The sequence below is a fragment of the Heloderma suspectum genome, chromosome 5 (assembly GCF_057233095.1).
Source record: "Heloderma suspectum isolate Gila_16-S chromosome 5, 16-S_ref, whole genome shotgun sequence".
Taxonomy (NCBI): Eukaryota; Metazoa; Chordata; class Lepidosauria; order Squamata; family Helodermatidae; genus Heloderma; species Heloderma suspectum.
The window spans coordinates 172,872,619-172,891,455 of record NC_139462.1 but is presented as its reverse complement, the minus strand read 5'-3'; the positions used below and the strand labels follow the sequence as shown (position 1 = coordinate 172,891,455).

General features: G+C 43.1%; 1 protein-coding gene across 5 annotated transcripts in view; it reads right to left on the bottom strand.

Moving 5' to 3' along the window:
• Window positions 1-18,837, bottom strand: part of ZNF385D (zinc finger protein 385D) — a 253,440-nt gene that overhangs the window by 113,183 nt on the left and 121,420 nt on the right. For all 5 annotated transcript variants that reach the window (XM_084858343.1, XM_084858341.1, XM_084858340.1 and 2 more), the window contains one exon: window positions 9,370-9,480. In XM_084858343.1, coding sequence (XP_084714469.1) covers window positions 9,370-9,480 — 111 coding nt within the window. The remainder of the gene's footprint in view (window positions 1-9,369; window positions 9,481-18,837) is intronic.

Genomic DNA, 18,837 nt, shown 5'->3' with positions numbered 1-18,837 from the left:
TAAAAGGCAAATAAAAATGTTTTCACCTAGCACCAAAACCACAGATGCCACCAGATGAATGTCCTCTGGAGAATTTGTAGGGGTTTTTTCCCCCTCTGTCCTGGCATCTTAAGATACGATGTTTTATCTGTTGCCATTTGTGATGCTCTCTTTATTGTTTATGCTTTAGTCCACTGCTTTTGGGCTTTTAATTCCCATAAGCAGTGGAATAGTCATGTCCCTTCTTTTAAAAAAAAAAGTTGTTCGTTTGTTTATGGAAAGCTGGCCACCCTGGACGAGGAAAGGTGGGATATAAATATTTCAAATAAATAAAACTCAGAGGTGGGGCAATGTAGAAGAGAAGAACCTGTCTACAGTTACCATCTTGCTTTACTTCAGAAGGTAGGCAGGCTTGGAGAACAGCCTCAGAACGTAACATCCAGGAAGGTTGATGCAGTAAAAAGCAGCCCTTCTAATGCCATGCTCTCAAGCTGTTTGGGGCTTCGTAAGTTAAAATTAGCACTTTGTATTGTGCTCAGAAACAAAATGGAAACCAGTGTAGCCATCTGAGCACTGGCAAGATATGTTCCATAAATCTAGCCCTGGTTCATAAATGAGACAGAAGTCACCGGTGCAAGGATAACTCTGGCCAGGCTATCTCAGCCAGGAGAGGCTGCAGTTGGCCTACCAACCTAAGCTGGTAAAAGGAGCATTTTGCCACAGAGGCCTCTTGGTCAACTGAAGACAAGGCTGGATCTAACAGCACCCCAGACTGTGAAGCTGATCTTTCAAGGGAATGCAGTCCCATCCAGAATGGGTTGAACAACATCTCCCTGTCCAGAAGAACTACCAGTCCACACACCTCTGTCTTATCTGGCCCATTGGTGGCTTTTTTGGAGTTGGTAATCCCTGACACCACGAACATAGGGTGCATTCTCCCACTGAAAGCAATGGTAATTTGAATTTCTACTATTTCAACCCAGTGGCTTAAGGCAGCAAGTTCTTGGGGAGGTGAGCCTTTCCTTGCACTTAGTGAGTTGGTGCATTGGATTTGGTTTCGAAAGAATGGTGGGCAGTCAGGTGTGAATTTAATCAGAGTCATATGCAATGTCTAATGGCATGTATATACTAATTTGGTAGAGCAGTTGGCAATTTTTATGATTTCAGAGTTGGTTCTCATAGCTATATTCACAGTGAGGGCCAGTGCTTCTAACACAGGAGTTAAACAATGCACAGTAGTTGCTTTGCACATTAGCTGTATGGTGTGTACCTTCCAGCTGATAAGGATGCTCTTTCTATGCTGTAGGAAACTTTATTTTCTACCAAGAGAGAGAGAGGCCTTGGTAAAGGGGGGTGGGGACAGTGTGTGCGTGCCTTCTGACAGTTTTCTCAGTGAGACATGCTCTGTAAAATCCTGAGCAGATTGGCCTGTGACCTGTTCTCGTCTGAGAGAGGGGAGGTGCACCACCTGCTCAGATAACCAGCCCTGGGATGGTGCCTGTCATTTCTTTGGGAACTGGAGTGACTGCAGCTGAGAGCTGGGGGGCATATGTAAGCTTCATCTTTGTTTTCATTCTCTGCATCCATTTTCCATCAAGACACTCTATCATTCTTGCATACATGTGGACTTGAGTCACATTGGTACGTTCGAATCTATTTATTGGGTGGGTCTTGGCTGGACCAGGCTCAAATTTAAGACATTTGGCATTTCTACTTGAGTCATCTAAGCCTATTGCCTTGATAGGTAGGTTTCTGCAGTGTACCACTTCTTTGCTTCTGGCCCAATGTGGATCTGGATTGGATTAGTTGATCTGTAGGATGCTGGTGGTAGCATGACCTACCTTTACACTGAGCGTTAGACTAGAAAGGCCTCTATGTCTGCCAACTCCATGGTTAAAAAACCCAACAACTTCATGGAGGCTTAGGGATGTGTGATAAATTTGTTTCAGTCCATTTTTTATCAGGATTTACCAAGTTCACACCTTCCAGACCGAGCACGGACTCAGATGCAATCTGCAGTTGAAGTTTGTACATTTCTGAGCTTGAAAAGTCATTCGTGGACCAAATAATTGTGTTTGGCAGCATGTGTACATTTGAAAAATATACATGAAAAAATGTGTACTTTTGAAAAATGCACACAAATATACTTTAATCAATGGGAGAAGAATGCATACATTCCAAAGATGTGAACAACTGGTGTGTACATTTGGAAAAATACGCAGAGATTTTTATGTGAAAAGAAAACCCCCGCCAAAGTTTGCAATCTGATGTGGGCTCGAATCGGAACAAGCTTCAAGGTGGAATTGAAAGCACTTTGACAAGCTTGAGTTTTGCTGATACTCACATCCCTACATAGGCTCAGATTTGTTTCCTTCATAGGCTAGATTCTCATAGTCAAAATGAAACAGACAGTTTAAGTGTTTTTCTGGACTGGTTGTGTAGCAGAGTTTTTTCAGGGCTTTAGATGTGTATTTATTTAACCATTAAGCACTAGGGGTGTACGGAACTCACCTCCGAGTCTGCTGGGGGGTCTGTGGGGGGGGGATCCATTCCTCCCCCCAGAATCCTCCCTGGCAAGTCCGCAGAGCCACTGGCTGGGTCCATCCGCTGCTGCCCTGCCTGTCTTCGGACGCAAATGGTGTCCGGCATAGCGGACACCATTTGCGTCCCTACTGTTTGCCGAGATAGGCTAAGTAAATCTTTACGTAGCCTATCACGGCAAAGAGCAGGGACGCAAATGGCATAGCGGACACCATTTGCGTCCGAAGACAGGCAGGAGCAGACGGGACAGGCGGCAGTGGACAGCCAGCAGCAGATAGGATCCGGCCCCGCGCGGATTCCCCTGGGTGGCGGAGGTGAGTCTTTCATTCTGCTGCGGACTCTGGGGGGGCGGATTCTTAGAATCCGGCCTCAGTGGAGTCGGTGGCGGAATTCTCAGCCATCCCTATTAAGCACTAACTGCCAAAATAGGGCTGTACTGAATTCAGAGACGAAGTGCAGATCTCACTTTGTAGACAAGACATTAATGCTTAAACCTGCTGAACAGAACCCATCTCAAATATTCTCTACCAGCATGGATGGGATTGCAATTTACTTATTCTTCCCTTGTAGCAGAAGAAGGGAATACTGGTCATACAACTGCTGTGAAGATTCACAGATAACTTCTATAGAAAGAATAATAAATGGTTTTGGACTGCTGTACTGCCTTTTCTTATTTTTCGTGGAAACTTTATTTTGAGACTTTGTGATTAGAAGAGAGCTTCTCCACTAAAAGGAATTTCTATCAAAAGCTACTTTATCTTGAACAGAAATGAAAAATGGTAAAGTGTGACTTTACTGAAAACATGTTCATAATGCGAGCACACCATAAACAAGTGGATTTCTGACTACTTACTGACATATACATCCTATGTCTGGCATCTAAAAAAGGGCTCTACCTGTATCTAGAGAAGCCTGTGTTTCATAAAGAGGGTTTTTCATATCCATTAACTTATTACCAGACTCACAGTGCAATCCTATACTTGACTACTCAGAAGTAAATTCCTTTACATTCAATTAGACTTGCTCCCAGATAAGTGGATATAGGATAGCAGCCTTAAGGGAAAATAATTTGTCATGTTACAATCCTTCAAATAAATATCTTACAGAAATGTTTGATTTGTAAAAGAGTGAAGCAAAACTTGTAATGTAGGTAAATCTAGTGTGACTACAGAAATAAATAAAAAAGTTACCTGATCATTTTATTTCCCTCAAACTAGGGATGGGCGGAACCCTCACCTTTTGTTCCGGGGGGTTCTGTGAGGGGGGGAGATCCATCCCTCCCCCCGGAAACCTCTTCGGCCAGTGCTGCTCTGTGGTGATTCCGCGGAGCTGGCCACCGGCTCTGTATCACCAGTGATACGGGTGGCCACCATTGCCATGCCATATTGGGCTGACTCCAGATGCAAATGGTGTCCACTATGCCATTTGCGGCCATAAAGCTCTTAGATTAAGCTAAATGCAACCATAAATGACTGCATTTAGCTTAAACTAAGGGCTTTACGGCTGCAAATGGTGTCCGCTACGCCATTTGCGTCTGTGGTTTTTCCCGTGATAGGCTAGCCACAGACTCAAAGGGTGTAGCGGATTGCCTTGGTAGGTAGGTTTCTGCAGTGTACCAGTTCTTTGCTTCTGGCCCAATCCCTGAGATGCTCGAGCACCTGGGGTGAGCCAAGACTTTCACTAAATTAAACCTGCGTGGCGACTATAATCTGATTCGCATCCAGGAGGGGGATGAGTGGAAGACCTGTTTCAGAACACGGTACGGCTCCTACAAATACTTAGTCATGTCTTTCGGCCTAGCCTCCACTCCCACTACTTTTTCACATTTTATTAATGCCATCTTCCGGGACTATTTGGACACTTTTCTTGATGATCTACTTGTATTTTCTTCAGACCCCCACTCACACTGAGATCATGTGGAGGCTGTCCTACAGCGCCTCCAGGAACACCGTCTCTTTGTCAAGCTGGATAAACGTGCATTTGATGTGACATCCTTGGACTATCTCAGTTACATTATTTCAGCAGATGGCATCAAGATGGAACCTGCAAAGGTCCAAGCAGTCCTCTCCTGCCAGGCTCCATCCACAAAGAAGGACTTACAATATTTCCTGGGGTTTGCCAATTTCTACAGAAAATTCCTACCCAGCTATGCAAGACTGACAACTCCTCTCACAGACCTCCTTAAAGGCAAGAAATCTCCCTTTCACTGGACTGCTTCCACCCAACAGTCTTTTGAAGAGCTGAAAAGGCTTTTTAGCTCTGAGCCAATCCTTTTACACCCCGACCCAAGGAAGCCTTTTGTAGTGCAAACAGATGCCTCTGACTATGCAGTGGAGGCCATACTCTTCCAGCCAGGACCAGCAGGAGGTGAGTTGAAGCGTTGTGCTTACCACTCCAGGAAATTAAATGTGTCCGAGCAGAATTATACCATCTGGGAGAAGGAACTGTTATCTATTAAGTCCACCTTAGAGACATGGCGTCATCTTCTGGAAGGGGCACAGCACCCAGTCGAAGTAAGAACTGACCATCATAACCTGGAACATCTCCAGACAGCCTGTGCCTTAAATCAGCATCAGATTAGGTTGTCTTTATTTTTTCCCAGATTTAACCAAGTGATCCGCCACATGAGAGCCACCGACTACCAAAAGGCAGACGCTCTCTCTCGTAAGCCGGATCTACAGCCAGAGGGTGAGGAGAGCCCCTCCCCCGCCCTGACTTTCCCCTCCCCCCAAGTCTGGCGGCTGCTGTGGAACCTCGCTCTTGGATAGAGCTCCTTCGCACCGAACAAGCCCAGGATCCCTTTGTCTGTGAGACGGTGGTGGAACTAGGACTGGCCACTGGCGCCCCCAAGTCTACCCCCTTCTCCTTGCAAGGCGGATTGCTTTACCACTCATGCAGGATTTATGTGCCTTCCAAATGCCTCCGAGAAAGAGTCCTCCATCAGTGCCACAACTCCCCCACCGCTGAGCATTTTGGCTTCGCCGAGACCTTACATGGAGTTACATGGAGTTATGCAGGATTTTTGGTGGCCTCAAGTGCGTCGGGACGTCAAGACCTATGTCACCTCCTGCACTACCTGTCAACGTGTGAAAGACCTCTCGGGCAAACCCACTGGCTTACTCCACCCCCTGCCTATACCCTCAGGCCCTTGGAAGCTGCTCTCCCTTGACTTCATCACTGACTTGCCTCGCTCACAAGGTAAGACCACCATTCTGGTGGTAGTGGACTTGTTTTCTAAAATGGCTCACTTCATCCCATGGTCAGGGCTGCCCACAGCCAGGGAGACAGCAGAACTCTTTTAGTCACATGTTTTCCGGCTCCATGGCTGGCTGGAGGACTTATTTTGGATCAGGGGCCCCAATTCACAGCTCATTTCTGGCAGGAGTTGCTTGCACTGCTCAATGTGATGCTCAAGATTTCCTCCGCTCACCACCCCTAGACGGATGGTCAGACCAAACGCACCAATGCCGCGCTAGAATAATACTTATGCTGTTATGTAAACTACCAACAAGACAACTGGTTTTCCCTGCTGCCTCTGGCAGAATTTGCTTACAACAATGTGTGTCATGCCTCAACCCGCCAAACTCCTTTCTTTGCCAATTTTGGGTACCATCCCAAGGCATTCCCCTCCTCGCTTGGCCCTACCTTGGTGCCCATGGCCCATGAGTTTTTGGAGGAATTGCACTCTGTGCACCACCTCTTAAGGGACTCTATCGAACAGGCAAGAGCAGCGTATAAAGAAACTGCAGACCAATGTCGCCAGACCGCCCCCCCCCCCGCAGGTCAGGGACTGGGTCTGGTTGTCCACCCAATGCCTCCCCTCTCACCCCCCTCAAGAAGCTCTCAGCCGATGGATGGGCCCCTTCCAAATTACGGCCCAGATTAACTCTGTTGCTTTTCGACTGACTCTCCCCCCCTCCATGAAGGTGCATCCTGTTTTTCATCATTCCTTGCTTTCCCCACTGGTTTCTGGTGATCCCCATCACTCCACCTGCCCCCCTCGCCTCCGGTGCTGGTGGTGGGGGGGAGGAGTTTGAAGTTGCTGACATCCTGGACTCGTGCCTTTCCCAAAGGCGCCTGCAATACTTGGTGGACTGGAAGGGGCATGGCCCGGACGAACGCTCTTGGGAACCAGCTGAGCATGTGCATGCCCCTTTGCTGCTATGCCATTTCCACTGACAGTACCCTCACAAGCCTGGGGCCCCGGGGGGGGAGCAAGAGGGGGGCTCATGCGAGCGGAGATGATGTCAGGGTTGCCTCTGAGCACATAGAGTGGCAGAGCAATTCATATTCTGAGGAAGAGCTGCAAAACGTGGGGGAGGAACTTTCCCAGGCTTCAGAAGCACAGCTGGACAGAGAGGGCCCCCCTTCACACATCTCTGTGATAGATAGCGAACAGGGGGAGGTGGGAGAAGGACAACCTGAACTCTTGGATGCCAGGCGCAGAGTCAAGAGGGAGGTGGCAGGGCAGAGCTTAGGCAGTCTGCCCGATTGGCTCGGCGTCAACAGCTGCGTCTAGAGATGCCATGGGAGAGAGGGAGATCTTCCCCTCCCACCCCTTAAGTTAGGATAGTTTGCCGCCTTTTCCCAAACAGTGACTTTCGTAGCTTCCCTTTGATCTCCTTGAAGGTTTTTCCTTTGTAGTCTGTGAGTCACTAGCAATTAGCATCTGTCTAACCCATTAGAGTAAATGGATTAAAGCCGGGGAATTGAAGGCTCTTGTCTGTGTTTGATTTGGCTTTTGGAGTTCTCAGTAGGGACAAAGGGGATCCTGACACAGACAGTGACCAGCAAGTTTTTTTCCCTGACCAAGCTTAATGTTATGGCAAAAGAGGTTCTGCTTGTCAAAATAGTAGAAGACAAGTAAGGTTCAGAGCAGATATATCCATATGGCCACTGTGCCAATGTAATGGTAAAGTGGCCCACTGAGTTATTTTTTCCTACCCTTCTTCATTTGCATATTTTTATGAGTAATTGCTGCCTGAAAGAACACTTGGGCCAGATCTACACCTTGTGTCATATCATTACAATCCCATCGTGGTAATGCTATATCCCTTTTGTGCATTTATACCTTGTAGGACACGTAATGATGTTTATGTGGTATTTTGGATAATGTGGAATAAAAAGCATGAAATAACACTGCAAAAGTGTTTAATGTGTAATGTGCCCGAACAGTTATCAGTGCACTTCAATACCTCTATAAAGCCGTGTAGATCTAGCGTTGGTTTTCAAACAAGCCCACATCTCATGATCATGATGTATATAATTTCATTCTCTACTTCAGGGACAGAAAAACTACACAGGGCATGTTTTTCACACTCTGATAGGTATCTAAACATTGCTGCACAACAGGACCTCACACCATGTCCCTCTGGTTCAGGTGTAGCAAAATGTCCCTCTGGTTCAGGTGTAGCTAGTTTTCAAAAAGACCCACTTCTCAAGGTGCGTTGCCTATTGATCGTCTCATTCTCCACTCAAGGAGCAGCAAAACAAATATAGTATACTTGTGTTGTCCTTATTTATTGTGTTTTTATTAGTGCTGGATTGAATATCTTCACTACTTTTGCAGGGCCTCTCTGAAACTGGGAAGATATATGACTGTGTTTGAGAGGCAGGCAAATTTCAGACATTTTTCACAGACCCTAATTGGGGGCCCCAATTCGCAGAATTTTTTCCATCCCTAATCTTTAGGGAAATTTTCTAACTTAAAGGGTGGAATCTAGTAACTGACCTCTCCCCTCAGTTCTATCACCTATCTAATTAATGTTACAATACAGTATGTATGATTTATTTTTCGGTTGCCTTTTGTATTTTTTTTTTTTAATTCAGATGCTTCCTTCCCAGTCCTTTTACAAAGGTGTATTGTGTTGTTGACCAACATATTCATGGAGAACAAGAAAAACAGGCAAAACCTGAAATAAACCTTTTCTTTTTTTGAAAAGAATTTTCAGAAAACAGAGAAAACTGTACAATGGAATAATAATAGTAGAAGTAATACTACTACTACTACTACTAATATTCACAATTTAGAATATTTAAAGCACTTCACAGCAAGACAACAACAACAGCAACAACAACAACAACAGCAACACTCATTGATTTATTTGTTTGGGAACTGAGATATCTGGATGCTTTTGTCTTATAATGGGGAAAAGTGCACCAGAAAACCCACTTGTTGATGCCCATTTTTCTAGCATCTCTCCCTCTACACACATATTTTATGTACACCACAGAAGATGAAAATGTGCAAAACAATAATGTGATACAGGATTGTATCATGTCAGACTACAGGAGGGTGACTGTATTTTAACCTAAAACTCTTCTCTTGGCATATTAGTTTTCTACATGTTATCAGTTTATTCACATGGACAGGCATTCAAACATGCAATTGTTGAAGTACAATACTTCAGGAATTGCAGTACTAAATGCTCTTATGTCATTTCAATTGAGTTTAAGAAATATAGATGGTTTAAACATAACATGGTGATCACAAAACCACCATTACTGAGGATAAAACTGCTTCATCCTGTCACCTTAAGGACAGGATAAATGAGCATAGATAAAAACTTCTGGTTCCCTTACAATGGAAGTTGCAACATTCAAGGTTTGTAAACGTGTGTGTGTGTACTTGTGCATGCGTGCGCAAAATGACTGGTGAGCTTGAAACTGCAAGAAAAAAAAAAACCCAAACAGAAAGATGGGTCAATGGGTATCAAGTAATCACATACATTATTATTCTTTAACCACAAGGCTAATGTGAAATACTATACAGATTCCATTGGAAAACACACACACAGCACATTATCTCATGCACACATATTTTTAAGAAGATATAAATTATGTACTTACATCCGAATTAAATCTCAACTGGCAAATGTTGCACGATATGATTTGTTTTCTTCTGTGAGGAAGAGGAACCCCAAACGTATGATTTATTACAGCTTTTTGAATTGGGTCCATCTGCAACAAAAGGAGGAGAAATAAAAGCTTTTCTGTTCTCTTGGAAGTGTCCCAGTTCTGCTAACAATGTTCATGGAAGCAATATACTACCAAAGTTTTTTTCTTTTATGTTAAGGGGTGTGTGTGTGGGGGGGGAATCTTCATTTTTAAAGTGAAAATCAAAAATTGGGAGAAAGTGAAATTAACAGCTCTGAAGGCCATTGCTTTGTCTTCAATTTTGAAAAATCTCATCACAGTAAATTGCTGGATTCTAAAGAAATAAGTGCTGAACATTCTGACATGTCAAAGCGTTCTTTCTTAACTTTACCAACAGAGTTAGTTAATACTCTGGAGCAGAATGTTTTCTCTCTTGCTGTAATGTCAAACAACTCCCTGAAACACTGGCATGTTTGCTATCTTTGTGGCACATGAATTGGGATCATTCATCTTCCTTGGTTCTTCTTCTTCAGTGCAGCCAGTGTCAAATGGAAAGAATATGGTGAAAGAAGTGTGCAATAACAGAAATTAAGGTAGAAGACTCCAGAGAAAATAGAAAAGAATGAGTAGTGGAAGGAAAGATTGTGTCAAGGAATCAGTGGGCTGTTTTGTTTAGATATTACTTGCTTTATGATATTTCCAAATAAAAAGCAGATACATTTTTATATGAAAAGGTTCAAATAAAGATGTTCAGAATTTAAAGGAATCACATAGGAAGGAAGGAAGGAAGGAAGGAAGGAAGGAAGGAAGGAAGGGAGGGAGGGAGGCAGGCAGGCAGGCAGGCAGGCAGGCACACACACGTGCGTTCATGCATGCATGCACTGCCATGCAGCCTGACTTCTCTTTACCCTTCTAGTTTTGGGGACTCCATTCCCAAGGGCAAGGTTCAAGATACCAGGATTTTACATTTCAAGTTTCCTGAACTTTAGGTATGGTGGATAATTTTTTTTTTACCATACTTGGTTAAATTAGGGGGCTTCAATACTAGGCCTTATAGCACTATGCAATTTTTGATCTTCTAAAATCAGGTGGAGATGTTATTATAAATGTGGTTCCACATATAAGGTTATATTCCCCACTAACTTTCTGCAGTAGGCATAATTAGAAATGGAATTGGGAATAAAACTGCCAATATCATACTGCCCTTATACAAACCTATGGTGCCACCACACTTGGAATACTGTGTAGTTCTGGTCACCACACCTAAAAAAAGATATTGTAGAGCTTGAAAAAGTGCAGAAGATGGCAACTAAAATGATCAAGGGGCTGGAACATCTCCCCTATGAGAGAAGGCTACAACAGCTGGGATTGTTTAGTTTGGAAAATAGGAGGCTAAGGGGGGACATGAAAGAGGTGTACAGAATTATGCATGGTGTGGAGAATGTGGATAGGGAGACATTTTTCTCCCTCTCTCACAATTTTAGAACCCAGGGTCATCCCATGAAACTGATTGGTGGGAGATTCAGGACAGATAAAAGGAAGTACTTCTTCACACAGCACATAGTGAAATTATGGAATTTGCTACCACAGGAAGTAGTGATGGCCACCAATTTGGAAGACTTTAAAAGGGGGTTAGACAAATTCCTGGAGGAAAAGGCTATCAATGGCTACTAGTCTAGATGGCTATGTTCTCCCTCCAGTAACAGAGGCAGTGAGCCTATGTACACCTAGGGAACATGGGTGGGAGGGTGGTGTTGTGCTCATGCCTGCTTATGGGCTCCTGGTCAACAGCTGGCTGGCCACTGTGTGAACAGAATGCTGGACTAGAATCATAGAATAGTAGGGTTGGAAGGGGCCTATAAGACCATCGAGTCCAACCCCCTGCTCAGTGCAGGAATCTAAGTCAAAGCATCCCGGACAGACAGCTGTCCAGCCTCATCTTGAATGCCTTCAGTGTGGAAGAGCCCACTACCTCCCCAGGTAATTGGTACCATTGTCATATTGCTCTAACAGTCAGGATGTTTCTCCTGACGTTCAGCCGGAATCTGGCTTCCTGTAACTTGAACCCATCATTCCGTGTCCTGCACTCTGGGATGATCGAGAAGAGATCCTGGTCTTCCTCTCAGTGACAACCTTTCAAGTACTTGAAGAGCACTATCATGTCTCCCCTCAGTCTTCTCTTCTCAAGGCTAAACATGCCCAGTTCTTTCAGTCTGTCTTCATAAGGCTTTGTTTCCAGTCCCCTGATCAACTTTGTTGCCCTCCTCTGAACCCTCTCCAGTTTGTCTGCATCCTTCTTAAAGTGTGGTGCCCAGAACTGGACACAGTACTCCAGATGAGGCCTAACCAGTGCTGAGTAGAGGGGAACTAGTACTTCCTGGGATTTGGAAGCTAGGCTTCTATTAATGCAGCCCAAAAGAGCATTTGCCTTTTTTGCAGCCACATCACATTGTTGGCTCATATTCAGCTTGTGATTGACAACAATTCCAAGATCCTTCTCTCTTGTAGTGTTGTTGAGCCATGTCTCCCCCATCTTGTAACTGTGCATTTGGTTTCTTTTTCCTAGGTGCAGAACTTGGCATTTATCCCTATTAAATGTCATTTTGTTGTTTTCTGCCCAGCACTCCAGCCTACCAAGATCACTTTGAATTCTGTTTCTGTCTTCCAAGGTATTAGCTATCCTGCCCAATTTTGTGTCATCTGCAAATCTGATCAGCATTCCTGCACCTCCTCCTCCAAGTCAGCAATAAAAATGTTGAAGAGCACTGGGCCCAGGACTGAGCCCTGCGGTACCCTGCTCGCTACCTCTCCCCAGTTTGAGAAGGTCCCATTGATAAGCACTCTTTGAGTCCGATTCTGTAGCCAACTGGGGATCCACCTGATCGCTGTTTCATCTAGCCCACTTTTAGCTAGTTTGCTAATCAGGATACATTGGGGCACTTTGTCAAAAGCTAGATGGACCCTTGGTCTGATCCAGCATGGCTCTTCTTATGTTCAGTCTTCATGCACACTACAAATGCACACTTTAGCACCCCAGACCTGGTGGGCTTATCCAAAAAATGAAAAGTTAGCAGTTGCTTCCCTGACCCTTGTCACTGTGCAATAGAAATTTACACATTAATCCAAACAAGTTGAAGTAAAGCCTACTTTTATACACTCTAAAAACTGAATTAGACCAGGGGCCCATCTAGTGCTGCACTCTGTTCACACAGTGGCCAACCAGCTGCCTGTGGGAAGTTACAATCAGGACATGAGTGCAATAGCATCCTCCCACTCATGTTTTCCCAGCAACTAGTATAAGGAGGCATACTGCCTCTGATATTGAGGTAGTAAATAGCCACCATGCCATAAGGACAACCTGCTGAGCTTACCTAAGTCAGTTCATGCACACACACACACACACAGCCTATATTGAGAAAAACGTTTATTTTTTTCTATTGATTTGGGATTTAACTGGCTACAAAATGTTTTTTCTAAAATGTAAACCTCATGATTTGAGCATGTAGTTCTATATGCAAAGAGGTTTGGATGTTAGCCAATGTGATTAAGGAAAGCTGGTTGAGATGCAGAAATCTCTACTCTGCCAATTGCTCTTTGATACAGCAAGTCAGAATTACTTTTCCAAATACAACTCCATAAATCCCAGTTCCTAATGAAGTCAGAGCAGACAAGCGAGAGTGAGAGTGCTGGAAATATATTTGGCTGTAGCATTCTCTCCTAGAGTTTTCTTTTGGGAATGGCTGCCAATCCATAAAGTTCTAATTAAATATTAGATAAGCTGCCCAAATGTTTCTTATAGGGAAAGGAAGCTTGCATAGGATGGTGCATGCGCACACACACAAATACGGACACAAACATCTGTAGGGTCTGAAAAACTGAACTCACACAGAAGAAAATGAAAGCCCTGCTTGGATCATAGGAACAGAGTAAAAGAAATGGACTATCAGGGCAGAGCAAACAGGACATTGTTGGAAAAGTGTTAGGTGCTTGATCATTTATCAATATTTTCGAGAAATTTGCCTGGTAGCTATAGGCTACTAGGAATTCCAGGCAAGTGAAGGGGCTGGTGGAATTGCACATCTAGGAAGGAATTCCACGGAGACAGTGAAGGGGCTGGTGAAGGATCCATCCCTCATCCACTAGACAACTTCGTAAAAAGCAAGGTTTTTGTTTTGTTTTTAGTGGAAGTGATGAATAGATTTAAGGGATTAGATCTGATAGACAGAGTGCCTGAGGAACTATGGACGGAGGTCCGTAACATTGTTCAGGAGGCAGCAACGAAATCCATCCCAAAGAAAAAGAAATGCAAGAAAGCCAAGGACAGGAGTTTATGATCTTTCTTAGGTCTTATTTAAAGATGTGTTTTCCCTGAATTTGTAAACATTCAAAATACATTGTAAAACATTTTTTTTAAAAAAAGTTCATCATTATTATACCCAGGGTGATGTATGGCATTGCAAGGGATGGGGGCTGTGGCTGAGAGAGAATGAGCTCCACCACAGATCCCTGAAAAGTAGCCCAGTGCTGTTACACCCATGTTGCTGGGGGGGGGGGATCATGTAAACCATGCCTCATGTTGTCTCCTGGCTTGTTAGTTTATTTTAAGGACATGCAATGGGCGGGAGGGGGCTCTGAAGTTGATTCTAGCAGCACTATTTTGGCTATGGGGCGGTATAGAAATATAATCAATCAATCAATCAAATACATGTATTAAGGACTGGTGGCAGTGAAGGGACACAGGGAATGAATTAAAGGTTCCAGCTGTTGGTGGAAAGAAGTTGTCCAGACACCAGGTCTACCCACTGAGAAACAGCAGAGGGGTAGCCCTGGTATACAACTTCCTCAGGTCTGCCATCTTGGTAGATCTGGGGCCCGGAACATCACTGCTCAGTCACCAGAGCTACCAGAACTGGCTGACCTGTTCTCTGATGCTAGTTATGGGGTGGGGTGGGTGTTGTTTGTTTGTTTGTTTGTTTTAAGTGCAATCAGACAAGAAATGTGCAGTGCCAAAAGAATATTTGTGCAGTTCAAAATTCATATAAAAAGTTGTATTGTATTACCTGATGCAAAAAGTGACGGACAACTAAGTGAAAAGTAAAATGAGTAATCTAGGCTCCTCTAGAACCCTAAACTGTGAACAAGCATGTAATGTATGTACATTATGCTTCCCTCTATCAAATACTTTATTGCTAATGTCCACATGGTGTTTATCAATGTTTCCAACTCGTGTTATGTTGTCAGTGTAATGATAATGGCAGTGTGATGCCAGAAAATACCCAAAGGACATCCTTAATTCTGGTCGCCAAGAAGTGATTTTTTTCCCTGCCAAAGGCAGTTGGCTGTTGCCTGCTTCATGGAGTATCTGACCTCCTGTGCTTAGTTCCTTCATACTTTTACAAACATACAGACAGAAAAGTTCACCCCATTTTTTGAAATATGATTCACTGATCTGATATTTTATGCATAAGACCTCTGTAACCATCTTTCAATCACATGGCATACAATATCATTAAATGATAGCTATGTTCTCATTCTGGAAGCATCTAAGGACAGATTAATTATATCCTATGACCTATGTGGAGAATGAATTGCTGATTTGCTCCTTTAGAGACCCCCACTACCATGTCTGTTTTTCCTAGCTGCTCTTTTAAGTGTTTGAATAAGCAGCTTCATAGGTACTGCACAGGCATTGTAATGAAATAAGAGAACCAGAAAGGCCAAAAAATGTTCATTTATCCAAAGATCTCATAGTCAATATTGCATTATGCATCCTGGTGCTGCAGGACGTAGGGAAGGGGGAGGTCATTTCACCTGACTGATTGATTGATTGAATTTATATCCTGCCTTTTTTCCTCTAAGGAACTCAAGGCAGCGTACATAATCCTCCTCCTCCTCCATTTTATCCTCACAACAACAACCCTATGAAGTAGGTTGGGCTGAGAATCTGTGACTGGCCCAAAGTCACCCAGTGAGCTTCCGTGGCTGAGTGGGGACTAGAACCCGGATCTCCTGACTCCCAGTTCAACACTCTAGCCACTACACCACCTTAGGCTTCCCTCAAATTTTGTTTTACCAAGCCAATTTAAATTCAATCTTTCCTGGCCATGGCAAAAATTAAGCATTCCACTAGGTTCCCAAATCACAAAATATATAATTAGATATCTGTATAATTCAAGATCATGCAAATTAGCCATACATCCAACCTCTTGGATTCATATTCACTGAAGATATGGACTCTGATGACAAGCTCAGTGGCCAAAATTCAATTTCTCCCTGTGTGCACATTCATAGCCACAGATATGTCACATGTATCTTTAAGATCGTCTATGAACCAGTTCTAATATTAATACAGTCACAGGACATGAGTCCATTTACATTACTAACAATTAAAAATGGCTACATTCTGTGCAATCTGCAGGTAATTTGGGCCGGAATCTTATGTTCTGGATTATTCTGAAGTACTGGGACAGGTAAGTATTGGGCTGGTGCTCAGTTCCAGTGCTGGAGGTGGTCAGGGTCTGACAACCAACATAAGGATCCAGGTTTGGTTATAGAAATGTACATAAAGTTACCCAGAACTTCTCTATGCCTGTGAAATACAGCTACTTTTCTCAGTATTCTATTCAGCCAGATAAATAATTAACATTTGGAATAAACAAGGGAGCGAGCTGAGGGAACTTACTCATCAAAATATCTAAATAATGGAGAAAAAAAGAAACTCATATAATTTGCTTTTAAGTACAATTGAAAGCCAATGATGCTAAGTACTTAAAATGCATGTTCTAGATGTGCAATCATGCATGGTTCATCCTTTTACAGCTAATTTATTCAGTGTTGCCTCAATAATTAAGGTGAATAATTAGTCAGTGATTTGACATTCAACATCACATCTTCAAACGTGCGTGCGTGCGTGCGTGTGTGAAGTGTTGCCTCTGGTCTTATCAATGAAGTCTAGTACTGTATCACAATGCTATGATATGCTTTTTTTTTCACACGTCTGAAATAGAAACACAGTTAGTTCACTCAAATATGAGGCTGTACAATTCAACTAGAAATATCTCTCAAGTGTAGATAACTCACCATAATGAGCAAATACCGTATATAATCAACTGTCCCTCTTGGCTCTCCCTCTCCCCACCACTATAAAGAAGCCATCTCAAACTCTACAGAGTTTGACTTATTCAAATCTTAATCTGTTTATATCTCTCGATATAACTAACAACTATTCCAAAGAGAAGACAGCATCATTCATGATGAAGACATTTTAGAGGTATTTAAATAATCATATTAAATATCATATCATCTAAATCCTATGCTCCCATTCTTTGTGTGTTGTCACTTAAAAAGCCAAATGCTACAGGAAGCAATATGTCTTCACACAACACATCTTCATCAACAGGATCAACTATGTCTTCAAACAAGAACTGCTGTTTTTGTACATCTCTACAGCCAGGTTTCAGTGCTGCTGACATTGCATTAATTGTCTAATCCAATCTCATCAACACATCACAGGACGTGAAAGTTCAGCACTGAAGTTGAACCAATCAACTTCCCCATGTCTGTTGGCATCAAAGTCTCATAAATTAATATTTCTGGCCTACATATCCCTATGTGTGAGCATCAAAATTGAGATTATAATACATATCTCAGGCTGAAATCCTATGCACACTTACCTGGGATTAAGTCCCACAGAATTTAGTGGGGCTTACTTCTGCGTAGAAATGCATAGGATTGTACTGACTTGCCTCAGCTTCGGAAATGACATCAAAAAGAAAACCAGTTTCATGGGTAAACTATGAAAGTCAGAAGGTCCCTTATCATTAGATTCATGGCAAAATAAATCTGAAAACTCATGTTTTAGAATCATGGATGAAATATAAAGGGATATAATGTAGATGGAATATAACCACCCAAAGGGAAAGATCAACCAGTGTAGCTGCAGTTGTACAGATTTATTTCCCAGAAAAGCAGATCATTCTTTTAATTAATTGCCTTGCACATGCCTATGTTATTTTGGCTGCTTACTTCAAAGGGTCACTTCCTTTAGATACCAATTAAAATTATGATTGGTCATATTCAATTCCATCTACACATAACAAAATACCAAAGGTATGCTTATTGGATGTCATCCAGCTGTAACAAGAACACAGCAGCTTTTCTTAGAAACTGGTTCCCAAACAAAGGGCAAAGACTAGGCTTACCCAGACTAGCAAAATTAGAGATTGAAATTACAGTTAAAATGCCCACACTATTTTAAAGCATTATGGTGAATTTCTGAAAAAAGCGGAGAAGGGTAATGAGCATTACATATTTCCAGTAGGATATTTCACATGTGAAAGATCTGTGGAGAGCTAGAACAAGTGCGGTAATTGGCTTCTAATGATAATACTGCCTTTAATCATTCATGGCAAACTGATACAGCATCTTTGCCAGTCACAGAACTTGCTATATGGACTTCATTAATTTCTACATAGCTGGGCCCTACAGGGAACAGGCTTATGAATGACTGAAAATCTTAAGAGCCTATTAAATTCTATTATGTACACAGCCATTTCAGGAATATTATTGTTTAAATATGTACTAGAAACTTGACTTGAATTCTACTAGCATCCGCTCCTGTCTTGATTTAGAACATAAGAACACAGGAACGTAAGAAGAGCCATGCTGGATCAGACCAAGGGTCCATCTAGTCCAGCACTGTGTTCACACAGTGTCCAACCAGCTGTCGACCAGGAACCCACAAGCACGGCATGAGTGCAACACCACCCTCCCACCCATGTTCCCCAGCAACTGGTGTACATAGGCTTACTTCCTTTGCTACTGGAGGTAGCACATAGACATCAAGACTCGTAGCCATTGATAGCCTTTTCCTTCAGGAATCTGTCTAACCCCCTTTTAAAGCCATCCAAATTGGTGGCATCACTACATCCTGTGGTAGCAAATTCCATAGTTTAACTATGTGCTGTGTGAAGAAGTACTTCCTTTTATCTGTCCTGAATCTCCCACCAATCAGCTTAATGGGATGACTCTGAGTTCTAGTATTCTGAGAGGGAGAAAAATGTTTCCCTCTCCACATTCTCCACATCATGCATAATTTTGTACACCTCCATCATGTCTCCCCTTACCCTCCTTTTTCCAAGCTAAACAATCCCAGCTGTTGTAAACTTCTCTCATAGGGGAGATGTTCCAGCCCCTTGATCATTTTAGTTGCTCTTTTCTGCACTTTTTCCAGCTCTACAGTATCTTTTTTTAGGTGTGCTGACCAAAAATGTACACAGTATTCCAAGTGTGGTTTGTTCAGTCGTTCAGTCGTGTCCGACTCTTCGTGACCCCATGCACCATAGCACGCCAGGCCTTCCTGTCCTCCGCTCTCTCCCGGAGTGTGCTCAAGTTCATATTCATTGCATCGGTGATGCTATCTAGCCATCTCATCCTCTGTCA